At 52.6% G+C, this 20,676-nt stretch overlaps 1 protein-coding gene across 1 annotated transcript; it reads left to right on the forward strand.

Moving 5' to 3' along the window:
- Window positions 1–4,904: 4,904 nt before the first annotated feature.
- Window positions 4,905–5,837, forward strand: LOC129133385 (olfactory receptor 14J1-like). Its single transcript, XM_054653109.2, has one exon. It carries the CDS (start codon window positions 4,905–4,907, stop codon window positions 5,835–5,837), a length of 933 nt encoding a protein of 310 aa, XP_054509084.2.
- The last annotated feature ends 14,839 nt before the right edge of the window (window positions 5,838–20,676 follow it).

A 20,676-nucleotide genomic window follows, 5' to 3' on the forward strand; every position in this document is an offset into this window, starting at 1 on the left:
CAGCCACCCTCATTGTGACCTTTGGCGCCCGAACAGGGACCATGACACTCAGGGCTCCCTGTGTCAGTCACGTCAGCTGGGGTTAGCTGATGGATAGGCCAGTGCTCCCTGGGATTTTGGATTGTGCCGGGCCCGGTGGATTCATCATTGCTTCAAGGGACCTTGCCCAGGATCAGCAGGGACAACAATGGTTTCACCTGCATAGGATTGCAGGTGGGTTTGGGGAAATGCAAGACATTTATTGCCCTTTTTGCCATTGTGTTTTTACAATATGCACCCATGTCCCATAATTGATTTGGGGTGTTCTGGTGGCTCTTCCCCATAAGGCAGAGAAAGAGAAAATTGGGAAGCCAGATGTCGAAAGCAGAAAGGAGTCTATATGGATGCTTTAATTCTCACTGATCATGACACAATATTTTGAAAGTACGAATTAAAATCAATCATGAGGTGGATCATTAAAAATTTTCCCGATGCCTCTGCTGAGGAAATGCATACCACTGAATTTTAGGACTCAGGGAGAGTTAAATTGTACAACCTTTTGATCAAAATGGACCCCATTGCACCCCACATGCTCCTCATCTTCCACACCACCATTCACCAGCAAGCAGTTTGTTGAAAACTCAATCCGTTGGTCACTCCTAACTTGGACTTCTCCTCTAACCTGCCTTTCTCAGACCTTCCACGATGGTCCAAGATGGCAATGGCCACACTGTCTTGGAGCATCATGCCTTGGAGACTCAAGATGGAAGGAGCCTGAATGTGGCTCGGGAGCCCGACCATCCTCCCTCCATCTTGGCTCCTCCACGTCCTGCTACCACAGCCTTCCCTTCCGCCCTGAACGAACCTCCAGACTCCACCCCCACGACTGTGGGTCACACCCTCACTGTCAATCATCCTCTCCACCCCTGGCCATGCCTCCAGAACTCCACCCCAGGAGTCTGCCATCCTAGATCAAGGCCCTTCCTCCCCAACACCTGACAAAATTGCAGTGCCCTCTGCCTCACCCTCTTTCAACAATATAACCCCATGATAACCCTAAGCCCAACTGTCACACTATTTCTAATCCAAATGTTTCTGCTCCAAGTTATTATTCCTCCCCAGAAGACACTTTGGATTCCCCAGAGCCACCTCGCCCCTCAAAGCCAGATTATCACTAGGAAAGGATCCGGAAAGAAGCAGTTAAGGAAGGAGACTGGCAAACAGTCTCAAAACTCCTCGTTGCCCTGGGATGTTATGAAAGAAGGGGGCAAAATCCCAGGTTTCAGCCATTGGTTTATGGGCAAATCAAGGATCTGTGTAGGGCAGCTAAAGACCATAGGAAGGACTTACCTTGTTTTAATGGCCTAATGAGGGCCATCTTTACAGCACATGTCTTAAGTCCCTGTGATTTAAAATATATTATGACCATGTTGTTGTCACCTATAGAATACACCCTGTGGGAAGAGGAATGGAAACGTTTGCTAAATGAATTAATAGAAGACTGTGCTAATAATGAGGCAAGGGCGGAATTGACAATCAACCATCTAGCTGGAGAAGGACAACACAGCCTACCAGATGATCAAGCAGCAGGTATCCCCAGAGATGGATTGGATGATATCAAAGAGATGGCTTTGCAAGCTTTAATCCAGGTATTGGATGCTAGCACCCCCAGTTTGGACTACCTTGGGTGGCTGCAGCTAAAGTTTTAGGACAATCAGACCATCCTGGGTGCCTGTTGAGTAAGCAAACCAATGCTGCCTCCCTCACATTGAGTGGCTGCTCTCAGACACAGAGACCATCAGACACGCCACCTTGCAGAACAGCGATAGAGTTTTTACTCTGGGCACATGGGCATGGCTGTGTAGACTCTGAGGGCATGTGCTGCATGAACCTCTCCAGCCACAGCGAGTCAATCACAAGAGCATTCAGGTACTGAAGGAAGGGTTCAAGAAGCTTCAAGTGGAAAACAAAGACTGGTTCAATAAACTCTTCCAATATATGGGACTAAAGGGTTGGATGATGTGTAGCTAAAACAGGACTATTGATTCTCTTAGTGGTTGTTGTTGTATTGTTAATTGTCTCATGTTTGTTTGAATGTTTTTAGAAGGTCTTACAAAAATCTTTCAGTTCCATCTTTGTTGTAAAACAGAAAGGGGGAAGATACCCAACACAGGCTCCTCATGGACACCTTGGAGGAGAGAATTGGTGGCCAGGATGGCACAAAAAAATCTCAGAGACTCAGTGTGGGAAGGAAAATCCTTAAAAGTACCTGAAAGTATTCTTAAATCCATAAAGTACCTTAAAAACCTTGAGTATCTCAAGGCATTAATGAGCCCCACTGAGTGTCAGTACAAAGCTCTCAAGGGACTCATTAAAGCAGATAATTGGGGCCATGATTGCACAAACCTCTCACAGAGTCTGTATCAAAAGGGAAACACCAAGTACCTTAAAATAACTGAAGTACCCTGAAGCATTAATAAGTCCCACTGAGTGTTGTTACTGACAAAGCCTCTCCAGGGACTAATTACAGCAGATAATTGGAGGCCATGATTGCACAAACCTCTCAGAGACTCCAAGGCAAAAGCCAAAGCTAAAGTCCTTTGAAAAACCTGCAGTCCCTGCAGGGAGCATGAAGGAGCCCCCAGGGCCATTGCTGAGCAAGGCTCCCCAGGGACTCCTTGCAGCAGATCCTTGAGGCCACTGGGATGTGGGCTAGGGGGGGATGCTGAGGGCAGCACAAGGGGCTGACAGTGCCCAGCCTGGCTGGGGCTGGGCCAGGAGGCCCCAGGGCCTCAGGACAAGGTGTCTCCTCCCAGCCCTTGGTGGCACAGACCCTGCTGTGCCCCAGGGCACCAAGACTTGGCTTCTCTTTGTCCCCACCTGTCATCACTGCCTGCAGTTCTCTGCTCTGCCTGGGGCCTGGGGACACTTGCTCAGCTGTGTCCCTCTCTGGGACCCATTAAAAGTCCAAGAAACTTTGGAGCTGGATTCTGACGTGGAGTTCTGGAGAGGTTTCTTCAGCTCCCTCTCAGGGACTGATGTCCAGGGCCTGAGCACAAAGCCCCAGAGGCTCATTAAAGTCCTTGTGCTGTGTCTGTGCTGCTGAGCTGGACTGGGCTCCTGGCACAGAGGCAGCTCCTGCTCACCAAGAAGAGCTTCAAAAGCACATTTCTCTTGATGAGCAGCTCTTCTGCCAGCCCAGCAGGGCTGGGGCACTGCCTGCAGCCAGCCCAGGCACAGCACAGAGGCACAGAGAGCTTCAATCAGTCAGGGCTGGGAAGGGGCTGAGAAGTGCCTGGGGCACAATCACTGCCAGCCCTTGGCACAGGAACCTCTGGCTGCAGGAAAATGCAGCTGCAGCTCCTGGAGCCATCTCCTCAAGCTGGAACATGCCAATGCCTGCAGAGCCTGTGAGTACAACTCTGGGTATTTCTGGTGCAGGGGAGGTGAAATGCTCATGAAGATCTGACCTGCTGAGGGGTTCTGGTCAGTCATAGAATATTTCCAAGGCAAGGATTTTGATAGAAAATAGGATATTTCCTAAGACTTTGTATTCCGTTTCCTACTTGTGGAGAATGTTGGCACGGGAGGGTTAAATATTAAAGGTAGTATAAATTATGAGTTATTTTTTTGTCAATGCCTGAGAGATCAAACTGTTACTTTTAGTGATCAATAGGCTCACAGGAGATTCCTAATTTGCTTTCAGCCTCTCTGCCCGTGGTCAGCAGCAGCATCACCTTTGCTGGAGCCATCAGGCTCAGTCTGAGCTGTCCTTTCTCCAAGCTGCAAACAGAACCTGCCCCAGCCAGTGCCCTGCAAACAGGCAGGGTTCTGTAGGGCCAAGGAGAGTGCACAGAGACTTGGGGTCTAGGAGTGCTGGCAGGGAGAGATCAGGCACAGGGAAACACCTGCAGGAGGAAAATCTGCAGGAAGCAGAGAGAAGATCAGGCAAAGAGAGAAAACAAACCCCAGCAATGCTGTGGCAGGGAGAGTTTAGAGATGCCCACAGGAGCCCCTGCAGTGCAGCCCCTCCCTCTGAACAAGCCCCCTCCCTCCTGTGCCCCAGCCAAGCCTCTGCCCTCAGGCCCGGGGCTCCAAGGTGTGCAGCCCCTCCTGTGCAGGCAGAGCTGCAGCAGAGCCATGGGGCAGCTCTGCAGCCCCGGGCCCAGTTCCCTCTGCAGAGCACAGGGCTGGGAGCAGCTGCCCGGCCCTGGGGGCTCTGGAGGGGCACAGCTGGCTCAGGGTGACGCTGTCCCCAGTGCCTGGCTCTGGGCAATGCTGTCAGTGCAGCCAGGGAAGGAGCTGCATCTCCCTTCATCCAATGCCATCAGAAGGACACTTGAAGTCTCCCTGAGATTACAGTCCAAGCTGGGAGCTTCAATCCAGGGTGCAAACCTGCCCTAGAGCATCTCTGAGTTATGAGATTGATGGGCAAAGGCAGAGGTGTTGTGACACTGAAAATGCTGGTGGGTTTGTGAAATGAGCAATGGGAGTCCTTGGCTAGTAATGTGGAGCTGGGCTGTGGTGGAAACATCTGCTCTAAGCAGTGCCTGGTGACATTTTAGGGGAAGCATGGGAAGGTGATCACTCCTCACCTGAGCAAGGTAAAACCCAGAGAAACTCTGAACAGGTCAGAATGAACCAGACCATATCCCCTCACTCTGCACTCATCACTTTGCCTCACAGAACGCACTCTGTTTTCGCTGGGGGCAGCAGAAATTCTGAGGCTTTCTGATATCCTAGAACACCAGGAAAGACATGGGGGAGATTTTTAAAAAAGGCCCAGAACTCCTAAGAACAATAGTGTCTGTGTATTTTCTGGGGGAGGGTGTATGAGAAAGTGCTTTGATTTTGGTTACAGGTATCTCCTCTAACTCTTCACTGTCCTTTCTCCATGAACAGGTGCCCATGTGCAGCCCCAGCAAATGTCCAACAGCAGCTCCATCAGGCACTTCCTCCTGCTGGCATTGGCAGACACGCGGCAGCTGCAGCTCCTGCACTTCTGCCTCTTGCTGGGCATCTCCCTGGCTGCCCTCCTGGGCAACGGCCTCATCATCAGCGCCGTAGCCTGCGGCCACCACCTGCACATGCCCATGTTCTTCTTCCTGCTCAACCTGGCCCTCAGCGACCTGGGCTCCATCTGCACCACTGTCCCCAAAGCCATGCACAATTCCCTCTGGGACACCAGGAACATCTCCTACACTGGATGTGCTGCTCAGCTCTTTTTCTTTGTGATCTTCATCTCAGCACAGCTTTCCCTCCTGACCATCATGTGCTACGACCGCTACATGTCCAGCTGCAAACCCCTGCACTACGGGACCCTCCTGGGCAGCAGAGCTTGTGCCCACATGGCAGCAGCTGCCTGGGCCAGTGCCTTTCTCAATGCTCTCGTGCACACAGCCAATACATTTTCCCTGCCTCTGTGCCATGGCAATGCCCTGGGCCAGTTCTTCTGTGAAGTCCCACAGATCATCAAGCTCTCCTGCTCACACTCAAACCTCAGGGAACTGGGACTCATTGTAGTTAGCCTTTGTTTATCATTTGGCTGTTTTGTGTTCATTGTTTTCTCCTATGTGCAGATCTTCAGGGCTGTGCTGAGGATCCCCTCTGAGCAGGGACGGCACAAAGCCTTTTCCACCTGCCTCCCTCACCTGGCTGTGGTCTCTCTGTTTATCAGCACAGCCACATTTGCCTACCTGAAGCCCCCGTCCATGTCCTCCCCATCCCTGGATCTGGCCCTGTCAGTTCTGTACTCAGTGGTGCCTCCAGCCCTGAACCCCCTCATCTACAGCCTGAGGAACCAGGAGCTCAAGACTGCAGTGTGGAGACTGATGACCGGATGGTTTCAGAAATATTAAACTGTTGGACAATTTCTGCAAATTAATTATAATAAAAGTCATATATGATGGTTTGTGTTGGTTTGGATTTGGGGGGTTTATTCCCTTGTTTTAATTTTTCATATTATCTACAAACAAATATCATTGCTTGTGCCATTTCTCATTTTGTTTCTCTCCACCCTCCCTGTGCCCACAGACTGTGTCAATGAGGGGCTGCACCCTCAGTGGCTTTAAAGGAACTAAAGGATGTCCCAGCAGAGTTTTCTGCAGAGATGCCCTTTTGTTGCCTTCTCTGGAGCTGCAGCAGCAATGTCTGTGTGCAGAGCTGGGGCAGATCAGTGCTGGCCCAGCAGCTGTGCCCAGCAGCAGCAGCAGCAGCACTTGGTGTTGCCAGTGCTGCTGCCGTGGCCCTGCCCCGCTGCCCTGGTGGCCCTGGTGTTGCTGCAGGGCCTGAGTGCTCTCGGGGCCGGGCACAGCCCTGGGGGTGGCAGTGCCGGGGCTGCAGCAGGGACAGGCCATGGATTATAAATCACCTTTGATAATTCTTTTGGGTTTGGTTGTGGGTTTGTTCTTTTTTCCCGCATGTTTCAGTTTTTTAATATTGTCCACAAAGAAAAGCCATTGGTTTTGCCATTTATCATTTTGTTTCTCTCCATCTTCCCTGTGGCCACAGATTGTGTCGGTGAGGGGCTGCACTCCGTGTGGCTTTAAAGGAACTAAAGGATCTCCCAGGAAAGTTTTTTCCAGAGATGCCCTTGTGTTCCCTGCTCTGGAGCTGCAGCAGCAATGTCTGTGTGCAGAGCTGGGGCAGATCAGTGCTGGCACAGCAGCTCTGCTCCTGCTGGCCACACCATTCCTGATCCAGGCCAGGAGCCATTGGCCTTCTTGGCCACCTGGGCACACTGCTGCCTCATGTCCAGCCTGCTGTCCATCAGTCCCTGCAGGTCCCTTTCTGCCTGGCTGCTGTGCAGCCACTCTGTCCCCAGCCTGTAGTGCTGCAGGGGTTGTTGTGGCCAAAGTGCAGGACCCAGCACTGGGACTTGTTAAACCTCACCTTGTTGGATTTGGGCCCTGGATCCAGCCTGTCCAGGGCTCTGTGCAGAGCCCTCCTACTCCTACCCTGCAGCAGATCCACACTCACACCCAGCTTGGTGCCATCTGCAATTTGTGAATGCTGAACTCAATCCCCTCACCCAGACCATCAGTGAAGATATTAAACAGGACTGGGCCCAGCACAGATCCCTGAGGACAGCACCAGTGCCTGGACACCAGCTGGGTGCAGCACCATCCCCACCACTCTCTGGGCCCAGCCTCCAGCCAGCTCTTAAATCTCCCAGCGAGGGGGGAGCCTGCCCAAGCCGTGGGCTGCAGCTTTTCCAGGGAATGCTGTCAGAGACAGAGTCAAAGGCTCCAGACTGTGGAGTCCAGGCACACAACATCCACAGCCTTTCCCACATCCACAGGTGGGTCACCTGGGCATAAAGGGAGACCAGGTTGGTCAGGCAGGACCTGCCACCCCTAAATCCACTGAGCTGGCTGGCTCTGATCCCTGGGCCATCCTGTGGGTGCCCTGTGATGGCACTCAAGGGGATCTGTTCCATAACCTTGCCAGGCACCCAGGTCAGGCTGACAGGCCTGGAGTTCCCCAGCTCCTCCTTCCAGCCCTTCCTGGGGATAGGCTCACACTGGCACCTCCAGTGCTCTGGGCCCTCCCTGCTGAGCCAGGACTGATGGTAAATGATGGAGAGCAGCTTGGGGAGCTCATCCACAGCTCCCTCATCCCCCTGGGATGGATCCCATCTGATCCCATACACCTGTGAGCATCTGAGTGGCTCAGCAGGTCCCCAGCTGCTTCCTCCTGGATTCCAGGGGGCTGTTCTGCTCCCTGTGCCCATCTACCAGCTCAGGAGAACACTTGTCCTGAGGACAGCCTGTCCTAATATTGAAAATTGAGAGAAACAAGGTGTTAAACAGTTCAGCCTTTTCCTTATCTTTAGTTACTCTATTCTCTACTGCATCCAATAAATAGTAGAGGTTCTCCTTCTCCCTCCTTTTCTTATAAATTTTTTTATAAAAACATTTTTTATTTCTTTACAGAAGCCTCCAGGTTAAGTTCTAATTGAGCTTTTACCTCTTTCCTTTTGTTTCTGCTTAACCGAATGACATCCTTAAACACTTCCTGAGTTTCTGGTCCTTTTTCCCCTGAGTTCCCACAAAAGCTCCATGGGAAGCCAGGAAAGCAATTTGCCTCACCAGCTCATCTTTTGCCACACTGGGACAGGCTGCTCCTTCCCCCTTGAGATTACTTTCTTGAAATCTGTCCTTCCTTCCTGGACCCCTTTGTTTTTAAGGGTGTTTCCCTTAAAATAATCAGTACCTGATTTGGTACTCCCCAAATGAGCATCCTAAATAGGCCAAAGTCTGCCCTTCCTAATTTCAGTGCAGAAGTTCTGTTGCTGTCCCTCCTCCTTTCACAGAACATTGAACTCTTGATTATTTCATGGTCACTGTGCCCCAGGCAGCCTCTGAGCCCCACATCTGCCCCCAGCCCTTCTCTGTCTGTGAACAGCAGCAGACAGAGCTTTCCTTGGCAGTGGGAGTGTCACCAAAAATTCAGTAAAACAGAAAACTCCTTAACACCACTGTAGCATTAAGAAGCAGCATTCTTTATTCAGCTGGATGCACGGGGGAGAGCTCCTCTCAAAGCCGTGCAGGCTGAGTACAGGAAAGTTTCTGTTTATTTTCTGTATTTTGCACACATATTCATTGATTGTCCTGGACTAAACATACATGTGATAATCATTTCCCCAAAATCATTGACATATTTCCTCTCCTCTTTGCCCCCCATGCTTTCTTCTGTCCTGGGGGTCTCTCTGGTGGTCCCTGGTGGTCGTGGACCCCAATGTTCCAGTGGGCCTGGCTGAGCTGGCAGGACACTGAGGCTGCTGAACTTCCAGTTCCCCTTCTCACACAATGGGCCTTGTGTGGTTTCCATAGGCCTGGGGTTTTGGAAAACAAGCTCCAGGTGCGAGCTCACCTGGTGGAGACAATTGATCATCTGTTAACATGAGGTCACAGAGTGGGCTATGACATCACAGTGTGGGGATGTGAGGTCATTGAGCAGCTCTGACATCATAGACTGCCTATATGATATCACAGAGCAGGCTGTGACATCAGAGACCAGCTGTGTGACATTAGAGAAGGGGCTGTGAGCTCACAGAGCAGGCTGTGCCATCCCAGAGGGGCTGTGTGACATCCCAGAGGGGCTGTGTGACATCCCAGCAGGGCTGTGTCAGGTCACTGGGTTGGTCACTCGGCCCCAGCTCCCCCTCACAGTTTCTCCCTACAAGTCCAATGCTGTCCATGCCCAGCGGGGTCCCTGTCCCCCAGAATCCCCCCGGCCCACCTGGAGCCACAGCCTCCACCAAAGGATGTTCCACAGGATCCACCCCAGAGCCTGACATGGGGACAAGGGGCCAGGGCTGTGTGACCAGGACATCAAGGACGGGGATTATCCAGGTCACTGTGGCCTGAGTTGGGTTGCCCAGGGCAGGAAAGATGTCTGGCATCTGGATCAATTTTAAGTTACTCAAAATTGGCAAGAAGAGGGAATTAGATGAAGGAGAAGAAGACACAGAAAGAGAGAAAGAAACAAGAGATACAGAGAAGCACACACACAGCTACCAAACCCTGGATTCCAACACTGTTCAGATTGAAATTCCAAGAGTAGTATGGTAAATATTTGTCCTTGCCTTGTGGTCAGCCTTCAATACCCCTTGGTCTTGCTGGGCCCTTCCCCCAGGGGGATGTTGGGCTCATTTGGTCCCTCAGGAGCTGGGCTGGGGCTGCAGAGGTGGCTGTGGAGCATTGCCTGTGCTGGGCCAGGGACTGGCAGCCACTGCTGGGCTGGGATAGAGGCTCTGGGGGGATTGGGGTTCCAGGGCAGGGCAAGGCTGGGGTTCCAGGGCAGGGCAGGGCTGGACCTGCCCCTTCCTCTCCCCCACACACAAAATGTTTTGAGCCAACAATCTCCTCCAGTCTGTCACAATAGGGAATGTTGGAAGTGAAATCCCAATTCTGGCCATTGGCACCTGGCTGAGAAGAACAGTTCTTTTCCATAGGAAGGAAAGCACAGAGCCCCAGTGTTTAGAAGGCAGGTGAGAGCCTCACTAGTCCAAGGCCAGCCAGACCTGTCAGGAATGGCAGATTTTGTCTGGGAGCAGTCTTGGGATATAGGGAATTTTGGAGGTGGAAAGCCAATCTCAGCCCTGGGCACCTGGAGAAGCAGGACAGCTCCTTCCTATAGGAAGGAAAGCACGGAGCTTTGTCCCGTGTTTTGGGGACAGATTGGAAGTGACCCTTGAGAAATCACTGCAAGACAGACTTGTCCTGGCAATATTCCTATTGGAACAATCCCTGTGTATACGGACATTTGGATGTGAAATCCCAATTCTGGCCATGGATGCCTGGAGGAGAAGGACAGTTCTTTTCCAGCGGAAGGAAAGCACAGAGCCCCAGTGTTTCAGCAGCAGATGAGAGGAGACCTTCAACCGGCCAGGGTCAGCTGGACCAGTCAGGCAGCCCCTGGGAAGCCACACCAGCCAGACCTGTTGTGTGCACCCTTGGTTTTATGGCACCCTCAAGTGTCACAATGGTGCCTTGATTCCATGGAGCCCTGCAGTGTCATAATGAACCTTTGGACCCTGGGGGTTTGCGGTGTCACAATGGTCTCCTTTGCCTCCACAGTGTCACAATGGATCATTGATGACAGGAGGCCCCTCTGTGTCAAATGCAGCTTTGGTTCCATGCAGCCCTGCAGTGTCACAAAGGTCTTCTTTGATTGCCCAGTGTCACAATGGACCACTGATGACATCAGGCCCTGCAGTGTCACAATGACCCTTTGGTTCCATGCAGCCCTGCGGTGTCACAAAGGCCTCTTGGTTTCACCAGGCCCCACAGTATCACAATGGTCCTCTTGGTTCTGTGGGGAGACCCCCAGGGTCACAATGGTCTCACTGATTCCATGAGGCCTCACAGTGTCACAATGGTCCCTTGGTCTCACAGGGCCCCACAGTGGCACAATGGTCCCTTGGTCTCACAGGGCCCCACAGTGTCACAATAGTCCCTTGGTTCCATGGGCCCAGTGCTGCTGCATTCCCCCCTCCCCTTCTCAGGCCGCCCTGCCAGCTGAGAAATGCTCCTTGGGCCTCGGCCTTGGCCAACAGCCCCTGGGCTCAGCTCCTCTGCAGCTCATCACAAACACTGTCTGCTCCAGGCACTGCTGCTGCCCAACCAGCTCCTGCTTTCTGGAGGAGCAGCCCTGGGAGCTGTTTCTGTTCCCTCAGTGGCACAACATTCCTGTTCTCACACTGCCAAAGAAAGCTGTTGATGCCCAGTGCGGCCAGGATGAGCCATTGCTGGGACTGAAGCCCCTCTCTTGGGGCCCTGCAAACAGCGCTCCAAAAGGAGCCCTTGGAGCTCTCCTGGGCCAGCGACTCCCTCTGAGTGGGGCCTCTCAGAGCCGGGAACTCTCCCGTTTGCTGCACTCGGGGATCCCCAACAACGACGGAGCCTGGGCCGATCCCCCCACTCCTCCAGGCTCAACCCTTCACCCGCTGGGGACATGCCAAAGGATCCACAGGGAGCATTTCCTGCCCTCAGGGGAATTGCTCCCAGGTGCCTTGCACTGACTCTTTGTGTCTGTGTGCACACAGGAGTGCCTGTGCTGGGGAAATGTGGCAGAAATGCTGCTCTCTGAGGGGTGTGAGTGCCATGGATAGCTGAGTAAGTCAGGCCTGTAAGTAAGGGTGAGTCACAAGTTGTAAACTAAATTGAATGCTGCTAAGAGTTGTTTTACTAGGTTGTTACATTTAATATAAGATACAAGCTAAGTTGAATATTGTTAAGTGTTATTGCACTGCTAAATCAATAAGTCCTAGGTTATAAGTAAGGTGAAATACTGTCAAGTGCTGTTCTTTTGCTAAATGCTGAAGTGTGATGTATCAGTCAAGGCCTATTAAGTTTGAGCTCTGTTTAGATTTTGGGCCGTATTCCTTATATCATTGCCCCCACTGTCCTTTAGGCACACATGCAGGTGCACAAACTTAGAGAGTTCTCAGTTCATTTCTGGTTTGATTGCCTGGATTTGGTTTGGTTTTGTCGTTGCTTTGTTTCCTTGGTGTGCCTGAAGTGTCCAGTCAGGAGCAGAGTGACTCTTGCCAAGCAACTTTGTGCTGTTCTCCCTTAATATTAAATCTGGTTTTTGCTGATCCCTTGCTGGGGATTTTTTCAGCGCTCTCAAGGCCTCATTGGTACCAGGGTGAAGGAGCCCTGGCCCAGGCTCTGGCCCTGGGGGACACGGGGACACTGCCGGGGGGTCCCTGTCCCCCTGTGCCACCCCCAGGGCCCCGGCCCCCTGTCCCCGTGTCAGGCTCTGGGGTCGATCTCGTGGAACATCCTCTGGGGGAGGCTGCGGCGCCGGGGGCGGGGGGACCCAGGGGGACAGGGGACCCCGCTGTGCACGAGCAGGGTTGGACTGCTCTGGGGGGAACTGTGAGGGGGGCCGGGCAGAGTGACCTCCCCAGTGACCTCACACAGCCCCTGTGATGTCACACAGTCCCCTGTGATGTCACATTGCCTCCTATGATGTCACACAGTCCCCTGTGATGTCACACAGCCATCTGTGATGTCACACAGTCAGCTGTGATGTTACACAGCTGCTCTGTGATGTCACATAAGACTCTGATGTCAAAGAGTCACACTGCAATGTCACAGTTTGTTCTGTGATGTCATAGCCTGCTCTATGATCTTACACAGCCAGCCAGTGATGTCACAACCAACTCACTGATGTCACAGAGCCCACCCTCTATGAATGCAGGATCTGCTCTATGGCCTCACACCCTACACTATGATGTCACAGACAGATGTGTGATGTCACAACCCTCTCAGTGATGCCACAAAACCCTCTCTGTGATGTCATACTGCCACTCTGTAATGTCACAGCACACACTTTGACTTCACAGCCAGCTCTATGATGTCATACAGCCAGGCCTTGATGTAACAATCTGCTATGTGATGTCACACAGTCCCCTCTATGATGCTCAGTCACCACAATGACCTCACACAACAAACTCTGTGATGTCATAGCCCAATCTATGCCCTCACACAACCCACTCTGTGCTGTCACACAGCCCCTTGCTGACATCACAGCTGCTCTGTGCCTCCATGACACAGCCACAGAGGAGCTCCTGTGACACAGCCCCTCTGGGACATGCCACAGCCCCTGCCAGTGCTGAGCCCCTGGGAGCTCTGTCTGTGCCCTGCTGGTGTCCCTGAGGGGCCCTGGCAGTGCCCCAGCCCTGCTGGGCTGTGCACAGGAGCTGCTCCTGGCCAGAGCTGTCTCTCTGCAGCTCTGCTGCCCTTGCCAGGAGCTGCCTCTGGGCCAGGAGTCCGGCCCAGCTCAGCAGCACAGACACAGCACCAGGACTGTAATGACCCTCTGGGGCTTTGGTGCTCTTTGCATCAGACTCAGTCCCTCACAGTGTGCTCAAAGAACTTCTCAGGGACTCCAAAAGAGGGTGAAACAATGAAGTTTCTCATACTTTAAATAGATCCTTCTGAGGGACAGGACTGAGAAAGCATCCCCAGGTTCCAGGTAGAGCAGAACACTGGTGGCAGTGATGACAGCTGGGGACAAGCAAGGCAAAGGTGTCTCTGGTGCTGGGCAAACCTGCGCCTCTGTCCCTGCAGGCTGTCGGCATCCCCCGGCTGCTCCACCTGGCTGGCCCCTTCCTTTGCTGACAGCTCTGCCTCCTGCCTGCCTCTGCCTGCCCACACAAAGCCTTGGGCTGCTCCAGGCTCCTGCTGGGGGACGTGCTGCACCACAGCCCTGCCCTGGCAGGGAAATTCCTTTCTCCTGGTGTCCACTCTGCACCTCCCCAGCTGCCCTTGGTGCTATTATGTCTTCTTCAGGCTCATTCCCACTAGGAAGATAAACTCCAGCCTCTCTGAAACCGCCCTTCCATCCCTCCCAGGCTATTCCTGTTCTGTCCTCAGTCTCCACACCACTGAGCCCAGAGCCCTGAGCCTCTCCCTGCTGGTTTTGTGATGAGGCCTCCAAACCTCATATTGCGAGATTTCTGGGTCCTCTCCAAGGTCTGTGAAAATGGAAAAATAGTGATCATGGTTATTTTCTCCCATATCTTGCAGGGAGACAAAACAAGGGTCAATATCTTTAAACTGAATGAGGTTGGATTTACATTTGTTAGAAAGAGGAAAAATTTTAGAATTATAAGAGTGGCAAAAAACTACAAGAGTTATTCCAGAGAAGTGGATGCCCCATCACAGGAATTGTCCAAGAGCAGGAGCTTTGTGGAACCTGACCCAGTGAAACCCTCTAATCCCCAAGGACAGAATTCCTGTAGTGTGGGTTCTCTGATGTGCTGGGTGCCCTAACAACGCTTCTGGCCAGAATGTCTGCTGAGGGCAGCCAGGCTGCTGCAGGGGCAGTGACCTCACAGCCATCACCATGGCAGCCCTGTCCCCTGGGCCTGGCTCTGCCCTTTCCTCTGCCCCTGCCTTGCCTCTGCTGGCATGAAGAGTTTTGTCATTGATATCTTGTCCCCAAGGTGCTGGGGCCAATGGCTTCCCAGTCAGGCCCCTGGAGCACAAGTGGCTTTTCAGAGCCCAGCCAGGAAGGAGCCCTGAGGCAGCAGCTCTGCAGTGGTGGCCACCAGGCCGGGCTGCCAAGGGAGGCTTCTGGCCATGGCCTGCAAGCAGCTGCTGCTGCCAAGGTGCCTTTGGTGCCTCAGGCTCTCCCTGGCACTGCTCCCAGCACGGCACTCTGCCCTTGTGCCCGAGGCCTTCCCTGTGCTGGGGCTGGCCTGGGGCTTTTCCTGCAGTGGGACCTGCCCTGCTGATGGCACAGGAAAGGCAGTTCCTGCTGGAGCAGGAGGCTCTGCCTGCAATGGGCTCCAACAGCTCCAGCAAGGCCCTGCTGACTTCAAAATTGCTTCCCAGAGCAGAATATTCTAATTGTTAGAGCTCCTATGCAGTGGAGGAAAGAACTCTGATCAAGATCTTTCTGTCTAATCATGATCACAATCAATCCGAGCTGTATTTCTAGAAATCTATCTGGTATTCCATCATGAATCCTGTTGAACAAATTGTATTAAAGTTCAATTCCCCCTGTCCAATCTCTTGTACCTTTGACATAATCTGGGGCTGGGATTGGATCCAGCTGTTCCCAGGCTCCTTTCTGAAATGGAATTTTAGAAGTTATGGGGTCATCTAGGGGGTTTGGGGTTCTATGCTGGCTGTTGGGTGTCATTTCTCCACCTCATGACTCAGCAGGAGTTTCTCCAAGAAAGAAACAAAGCTTTTGCCTGAAGCTCCCACTGTGCCCATGACAGGAAACCCTGTGAGTGTCTGGGACATCCCGGCTCTTTGGCAGCCTGGGGACTCCTGGGATGTCACCATGGAGCCCCCGTGAGGGCCTGGGACAGATCGGTGCCTTTGCAGCCCAAGGTGCCCTGGGATGTCACCATGGAATGGCTGTGACTGCCTCTGACCACAGGGCTCTTTACCATCCCAGAAAGCCCTGGGAGGTCTCCATGGAGCCCCTGTCTCTGCCTGTGACATTCCAGCTCTGGAACAGCCTGGAGACTCGTGGAAAGTCTTCATGGAGACCCTCTGAGGGCCCGTGACAAATCTGATCCTTAGCAGGCAACCATCCCCAGCCCCCTGTTCCTATGGTCAGTTTCCATGGCAACCATAACCAGGCCCCTCTGTTGCTATGCTCAGTTTCCATGGCAACCATCACTAGCCCCCTGTTGCTATTCTCAGTCCCTTGGCAGCTCCATGGAGACCCCATGCCAGGGATGGTTGCCATGGACACCAGCTCAGGCCTGCAGCCAGAGCCCGTTGCCATGGCAACCATTGGCAGCCCCCATCCCCAGGCTCATGGAGTCCCAGAAGCACAGAATTGGCTGAGCTGGGAGGGACCCATCAGGATCCTCCAGTCCAACTGCTGGCCCTGCACAGGACACCCCAACAATGCCAGCCTGGGCCTGGCAGCGCTGGCCAAACGCTGCTGCAGCTCAGAGAGCCCTGGAGCTGGGACCCTTCCCTGGGGAGCCTGGCCAGGGCCCCAGCAGCCTCTGGGCAAAAACCTTTTCCTGACATCCAACCTGAGCCTGCCCCGACTCAGCTGCAGCCGTTCCCTCCACTCCTGTCCCTGGGCACCAGAGGGAAGAGGTTCCCACAGCCCCAGCCAGGGACCCGCTCCCAAGGCTGCTGCCATGGCCACCAGGGCTGGCACCAGCTGGGATGCTCGGTTTCCACGGGCCGGGCTTCAGGAATGGGATTCCCCAATTTCCTGCTCCCGCTAAAACCGCGCTGCCCTCGCTGCCCTCCTGCCTCCCATGGAAAGCACAAAAGGCAAAGATCCCAGGCTGGGATAAGAACAATTTATTGGGAACAGCAACGAGATAAGGAACAAACAGGAGCAGAAACAATATTGATAACAGAAGGGATAAGAAAAAGGGAAAACTACAACACAACTGACTGTCTCTTTCCGGCCACAATTTCTCCTTGCCTGGTAATGGTACTCTTCTCCCTGGGGAGAGAGAGAGAGAGTCCCTTTCCTGCCCCTGGCAATGTTCTGAGGTGGGAGTGAATGTAATGACAGGGCCATGGCCAGACCCTCCTGTTTTTGGATCCCACATCGTGTCATTGGCAGGGGCTGGAAAAGGGAAAGGTGTCTTCCCAGCATGGACCACAGGGATTATGGATCACTAGGGCTCTTCCCAACGTGGCTTCTCCAGTGGGGGATAAAGCTCGAGCAGTGCACGAAGCTCTTCCTGCAGTTGGGGCACGTGCAGGGCTTATTTTACTTGTGCCTCCGTTGGTGTCAGGTCAAGTGAGAGCTGCTGGTGAAGCTCTTCCCACACTGGGGACACTCGTAGGGCCTCTCCCCAGTGTGGATGCGCCAGTGGGTGACGAGGGTGGAATTGTGCTTGAAGCCCTTCTCCTGCACTCAGGGCAGCAGAAGGGCCTCTCATCCGTGTGAATCCGCTGGACTTGGAGGAGGTGGGAGCTGGTGTGAAACCTCTTCCCACACTGGGGACACTGGTAGGGCCTCTCCCCTGTGTGGATCATTTGGTGAATGATCAATTGGGGCCTCCGACTAAAGTTCATCCCACATTCCCCACAGTTGTATGGCCTTTCCCCAGTGGGGATCCTCTGGTGGCAGACCAAGAGAGACTTCTGCCTAAAGCTCTTCCCACACTCCCCACATTCATAGGGCCGTTCCCTGGTGTGGGTCTTCTGGTGGGAGATCAGGTTAGAGTTCTGGCTGAAGCGCATCCCACATTCCCCACACTCGTAGGCCTCTCCCTGGTGTGGATGTGCCAGTGCCTGATGAGATAGGAGTTGTGCTTGAAGCCCATCCCACAGTCAGGGAAGTGGAAGGGTCTCTGATCTGTGTGAATCTGCTGGTGCTTGATGAGACTGGAGCTGGTGTGAAACCTCTTCTGACACTGGGGACACTCGTAGGGCCTCTCCCCAGTGTGGATGCGCCGGTGGGTGATGAGGGCAGAGCTGCAGCTGAAGCCCTTCCCACACTCCCCACACTCGTAGCGCCATTCCCCAGTGTGGATCATCTGGTGGCTGATCAGGGTGCTGCTCTGCCTGAAGCTCTTCCCACACTCCAAGCACTTGTGGGGCTTCTCCCCATCATGAAGCTGCTCATGGACCACCAGCTCTGAGCTCTGGCTGAAGCTCTGCCCACCTTCCTGGCTCAGGGTTGGTCTTTCCTCCTCAGAGCACCCTGGGCTGGGATCTCTGGGACTTGTCCTCCCTGTTGGAATTCTGCACTGTGGAGCCACTCAAAATGGCCTCTTCCATGAGGTTCTGCTGTGGGGATTTGTCCTCCCTGGTCTCCATCCTCAGCTCCTTCTCTGGGGGAGGAAGGACAAGGAGAGGATGGGATTTGCCTCCATGCCAGAGGGAAGGGGAAGGAGATCCCCCCAGTGCATCCCCGGCAGGACGGGGTTGGCAGCAGGGTTGTCCTGCAGCCGGGGGCCGTGATGGGCTTGGAGATGGAGTAGGAGAGAGGGGGAAAGGGGCACTGACTTCCTCCTCACCTGCCTGGGTGTCCCGGGGCTCCTTCCTCTTCCTCGCAGCCTCCTCTTCCATCTGGCAAAGGTCTGGGAATGGGAAATCCTTATTTTGGGAAGAAAACAAAGGGTGCACACATTGTCTTTTGTACTAGTTTGAAGGCAAACCTGGGGAGGGTCTAAACCAGAATTTCGATTTAATAAGAAAATGAAGATCAAGGCAATGCTACAGAAACACTGCCTTAAACTGACAGAGTCAGGATATAACCTGACACCCTACTGGTCAAGGTGGTGGCTGCAGTCCCACTAAATGGTGGCTGCAGTCCTGTTGGAGGGATGAACATGATTCTGTCGAGGCAGTGATCCTGTAGAAGGGTCTGGTCTTCCTCTGAAGGTCCAGTGGTGGTTCTGGAGCTCTTGTCCTCTGGGAATCCAGTTGGTAAGCTGCTCCTGGTGTTGCAAGGCCCAGCTTATATCCAGGTAGGAATGCTTGGTTCTTCCCCCTGGGCAGAGCATCCCACAGTGGGATGATGAAATTTTATCAGTCCTGCAGTGACATTTATTGGCCCACACACATTCTTTTTATGAAAAAACAAAAATCCCTCTTTTCCAGGCATAAATGTTTTAAATTAGGGTTCCGCATTCATAATGTCCAATATGCAAAGATTGCTCCAAGCAAACCTGCCAGGACAGACAGGTCAGGCTTGCCTTGGCCACTGGTGGCTGCTGTTCATCAGCTCCTGAAACATGGGGGCTCCATGGAGACCAATGTGACACTTGGGAGCCTTGTGAAATGAAGGGGCCATTGTGACACTGCAGAGCACCATGGATCCATGGGACCATTGTGACAATGTGGAACCTCGTGGAACCAAGGGCATCATTGTGGCTCTGTTGGCCACATGGTCCCAAGGGGCCAGAGCAAAGCAGCAGTGTGGGAGTTAGCCTAGCTGTAACTCAGAGTCAGAAAGATTTTACCCCAAAAGAACTGTGTGCGAGTTTCAAGCCCTGGGAATCATTTGTTTAACTTAGGGTGAGTTTGAGGGTTCCCCCATAAGCCTTTAGTGTGGTTATGCTAAGTTGTCCAAGTTCTCCTCCCCTATTGGTTACTTGTTTCCTCTATAGGGTTATTGTTCCAGAGTGTTCTACCCTCAAGTGTATATATTGTTGCTTCACCTTTATCTCAGGTCTTTGAATCCCACCCCTCATACTGTGCTCGACTTCTCCATGTTTATTGTTTTTCACCCTGTTATTAAAGTTCTTTTTGGCAACTCCATTGATCCTGCTTGTAGGAGCATCGGGAGGTAGGACGGTTGGGATGGACGGAGACGAGAGATCTCTGAAGCCAGGTCTTGGAACCTGTGGTTTATTGCAAAGGGTGTGGGTGCAGGGACCTTGTTTGGAGCTGCCAGCCACAGCTCGGAGCAGGCCCGAAAGAGGAGCTCGAAAGAGGCGCCCAAAATGGATGCCCGAAAGAGGAGGGGAGTTCCCGTTACAATAGAATAAATCTTCTTCTGTGCTGCATATTCTAATTTTCACTAACCAATCTAGTACAAGATACAAATCCTATAGCATTTACATACAGCCTATAAGAATCATTACATTACCATACTGTGTTACATTTTAAACCCTAAAAATTCCTCTTTGCACCCCTTCTGCCAAGCTAGTAAGGTCTGCTCTGACCCTTGGACCTGTCTGCAGGCAGAGGGTTTTGTTTCATCAAAAGAAGATTACCTTCAGCCGGCCATACCATTGTTTTCCAGTTGTTCAGTAACTAAGTCTTGGTATCTCAAAGCTTGCTTTCATTTCAATCTCACTTATAGTTTCCATATTCTCAAAATCTTTTCCCAGGCAATCATATTTATAAAGCTTTCCTGTTTCATCTTCCCCATCATCTGCTCCTTTTCATTTTCACCACCCTTGCCCTGAAGTTGGGGAACCAGAAAGGTTTGTCACAGCCACCCTCATTGCGACCTTTGGCGCCAAAACAGGGACCCTGACACTCAGTCACGTCAGCTGGGGTTAGCTGATGGATAGGCCAGAGCTCCCCGGGATTTTGGATTGTGCTGGGCCGGCAGATTCATCATTGCTTCGAGGGACCTCGGCCAGGATCCACAGGGACAATGATGGTTTCACCTGCATAGGATTGCAGGTGGGTTTGGGGAAATGCAAGATATTTAATGTCCATTTTACCACTGTGTTTTATGGGATATGCACCCATATACCATAATTGACTTGGGGTGTTCCGGTGGCTCTTCCGCATAAGGCAGAGAAAGAGAAAAATTTCAGGCAGATATGTAAAGTAGAAAGGAACAGATATATGGATGCTTTAAGTAATTCTCACTGATCATGACAAAATATTTTCAAAGAAGAAAATAAAATCAATTATGAGGTGGATCATTAAAAATTTTCCAGAGGCCTTTCCTGATGAAATCCATACCACTGGATTTTGGGACTCATGAGATTTAAACTGTACAACTTTCCATCAAAAGGGACCCCACTGCACCCCGCATGCTCCCCATCTTCCACACCATCCTTGAGACCCTTCACCAGCAAGCAGTGTCTCGAAAACTCAATCCATTGGTCACTCCTAACTTGGGACCTCCCCGCCAACCTGCCTTTCTCAGACCTTCCACGATGGTCCAAGATGGCAATGGCCACACTGTCTTGGAGCATCATGCCCTGGAGACTCAAGATGGAAGGAGCCTGAATGTGGCTTCGGAGCCCAACCATCCTCCCTCCATCTT

Source organism: Agelaius phoeniceus, chromosome 7 (genome assembly GCF_051311805.1).
Source record: "Agelaius phoeniceus isolate bAgePho1 chromosome 7, bAgePho1.hap1, whole genome shotgun sequence".
NCBI lineage: Eukaryota > Metazoa > Chordata > Aves > Passeriformes > Icteridae > Agelaius > Agelaius phoeniceus.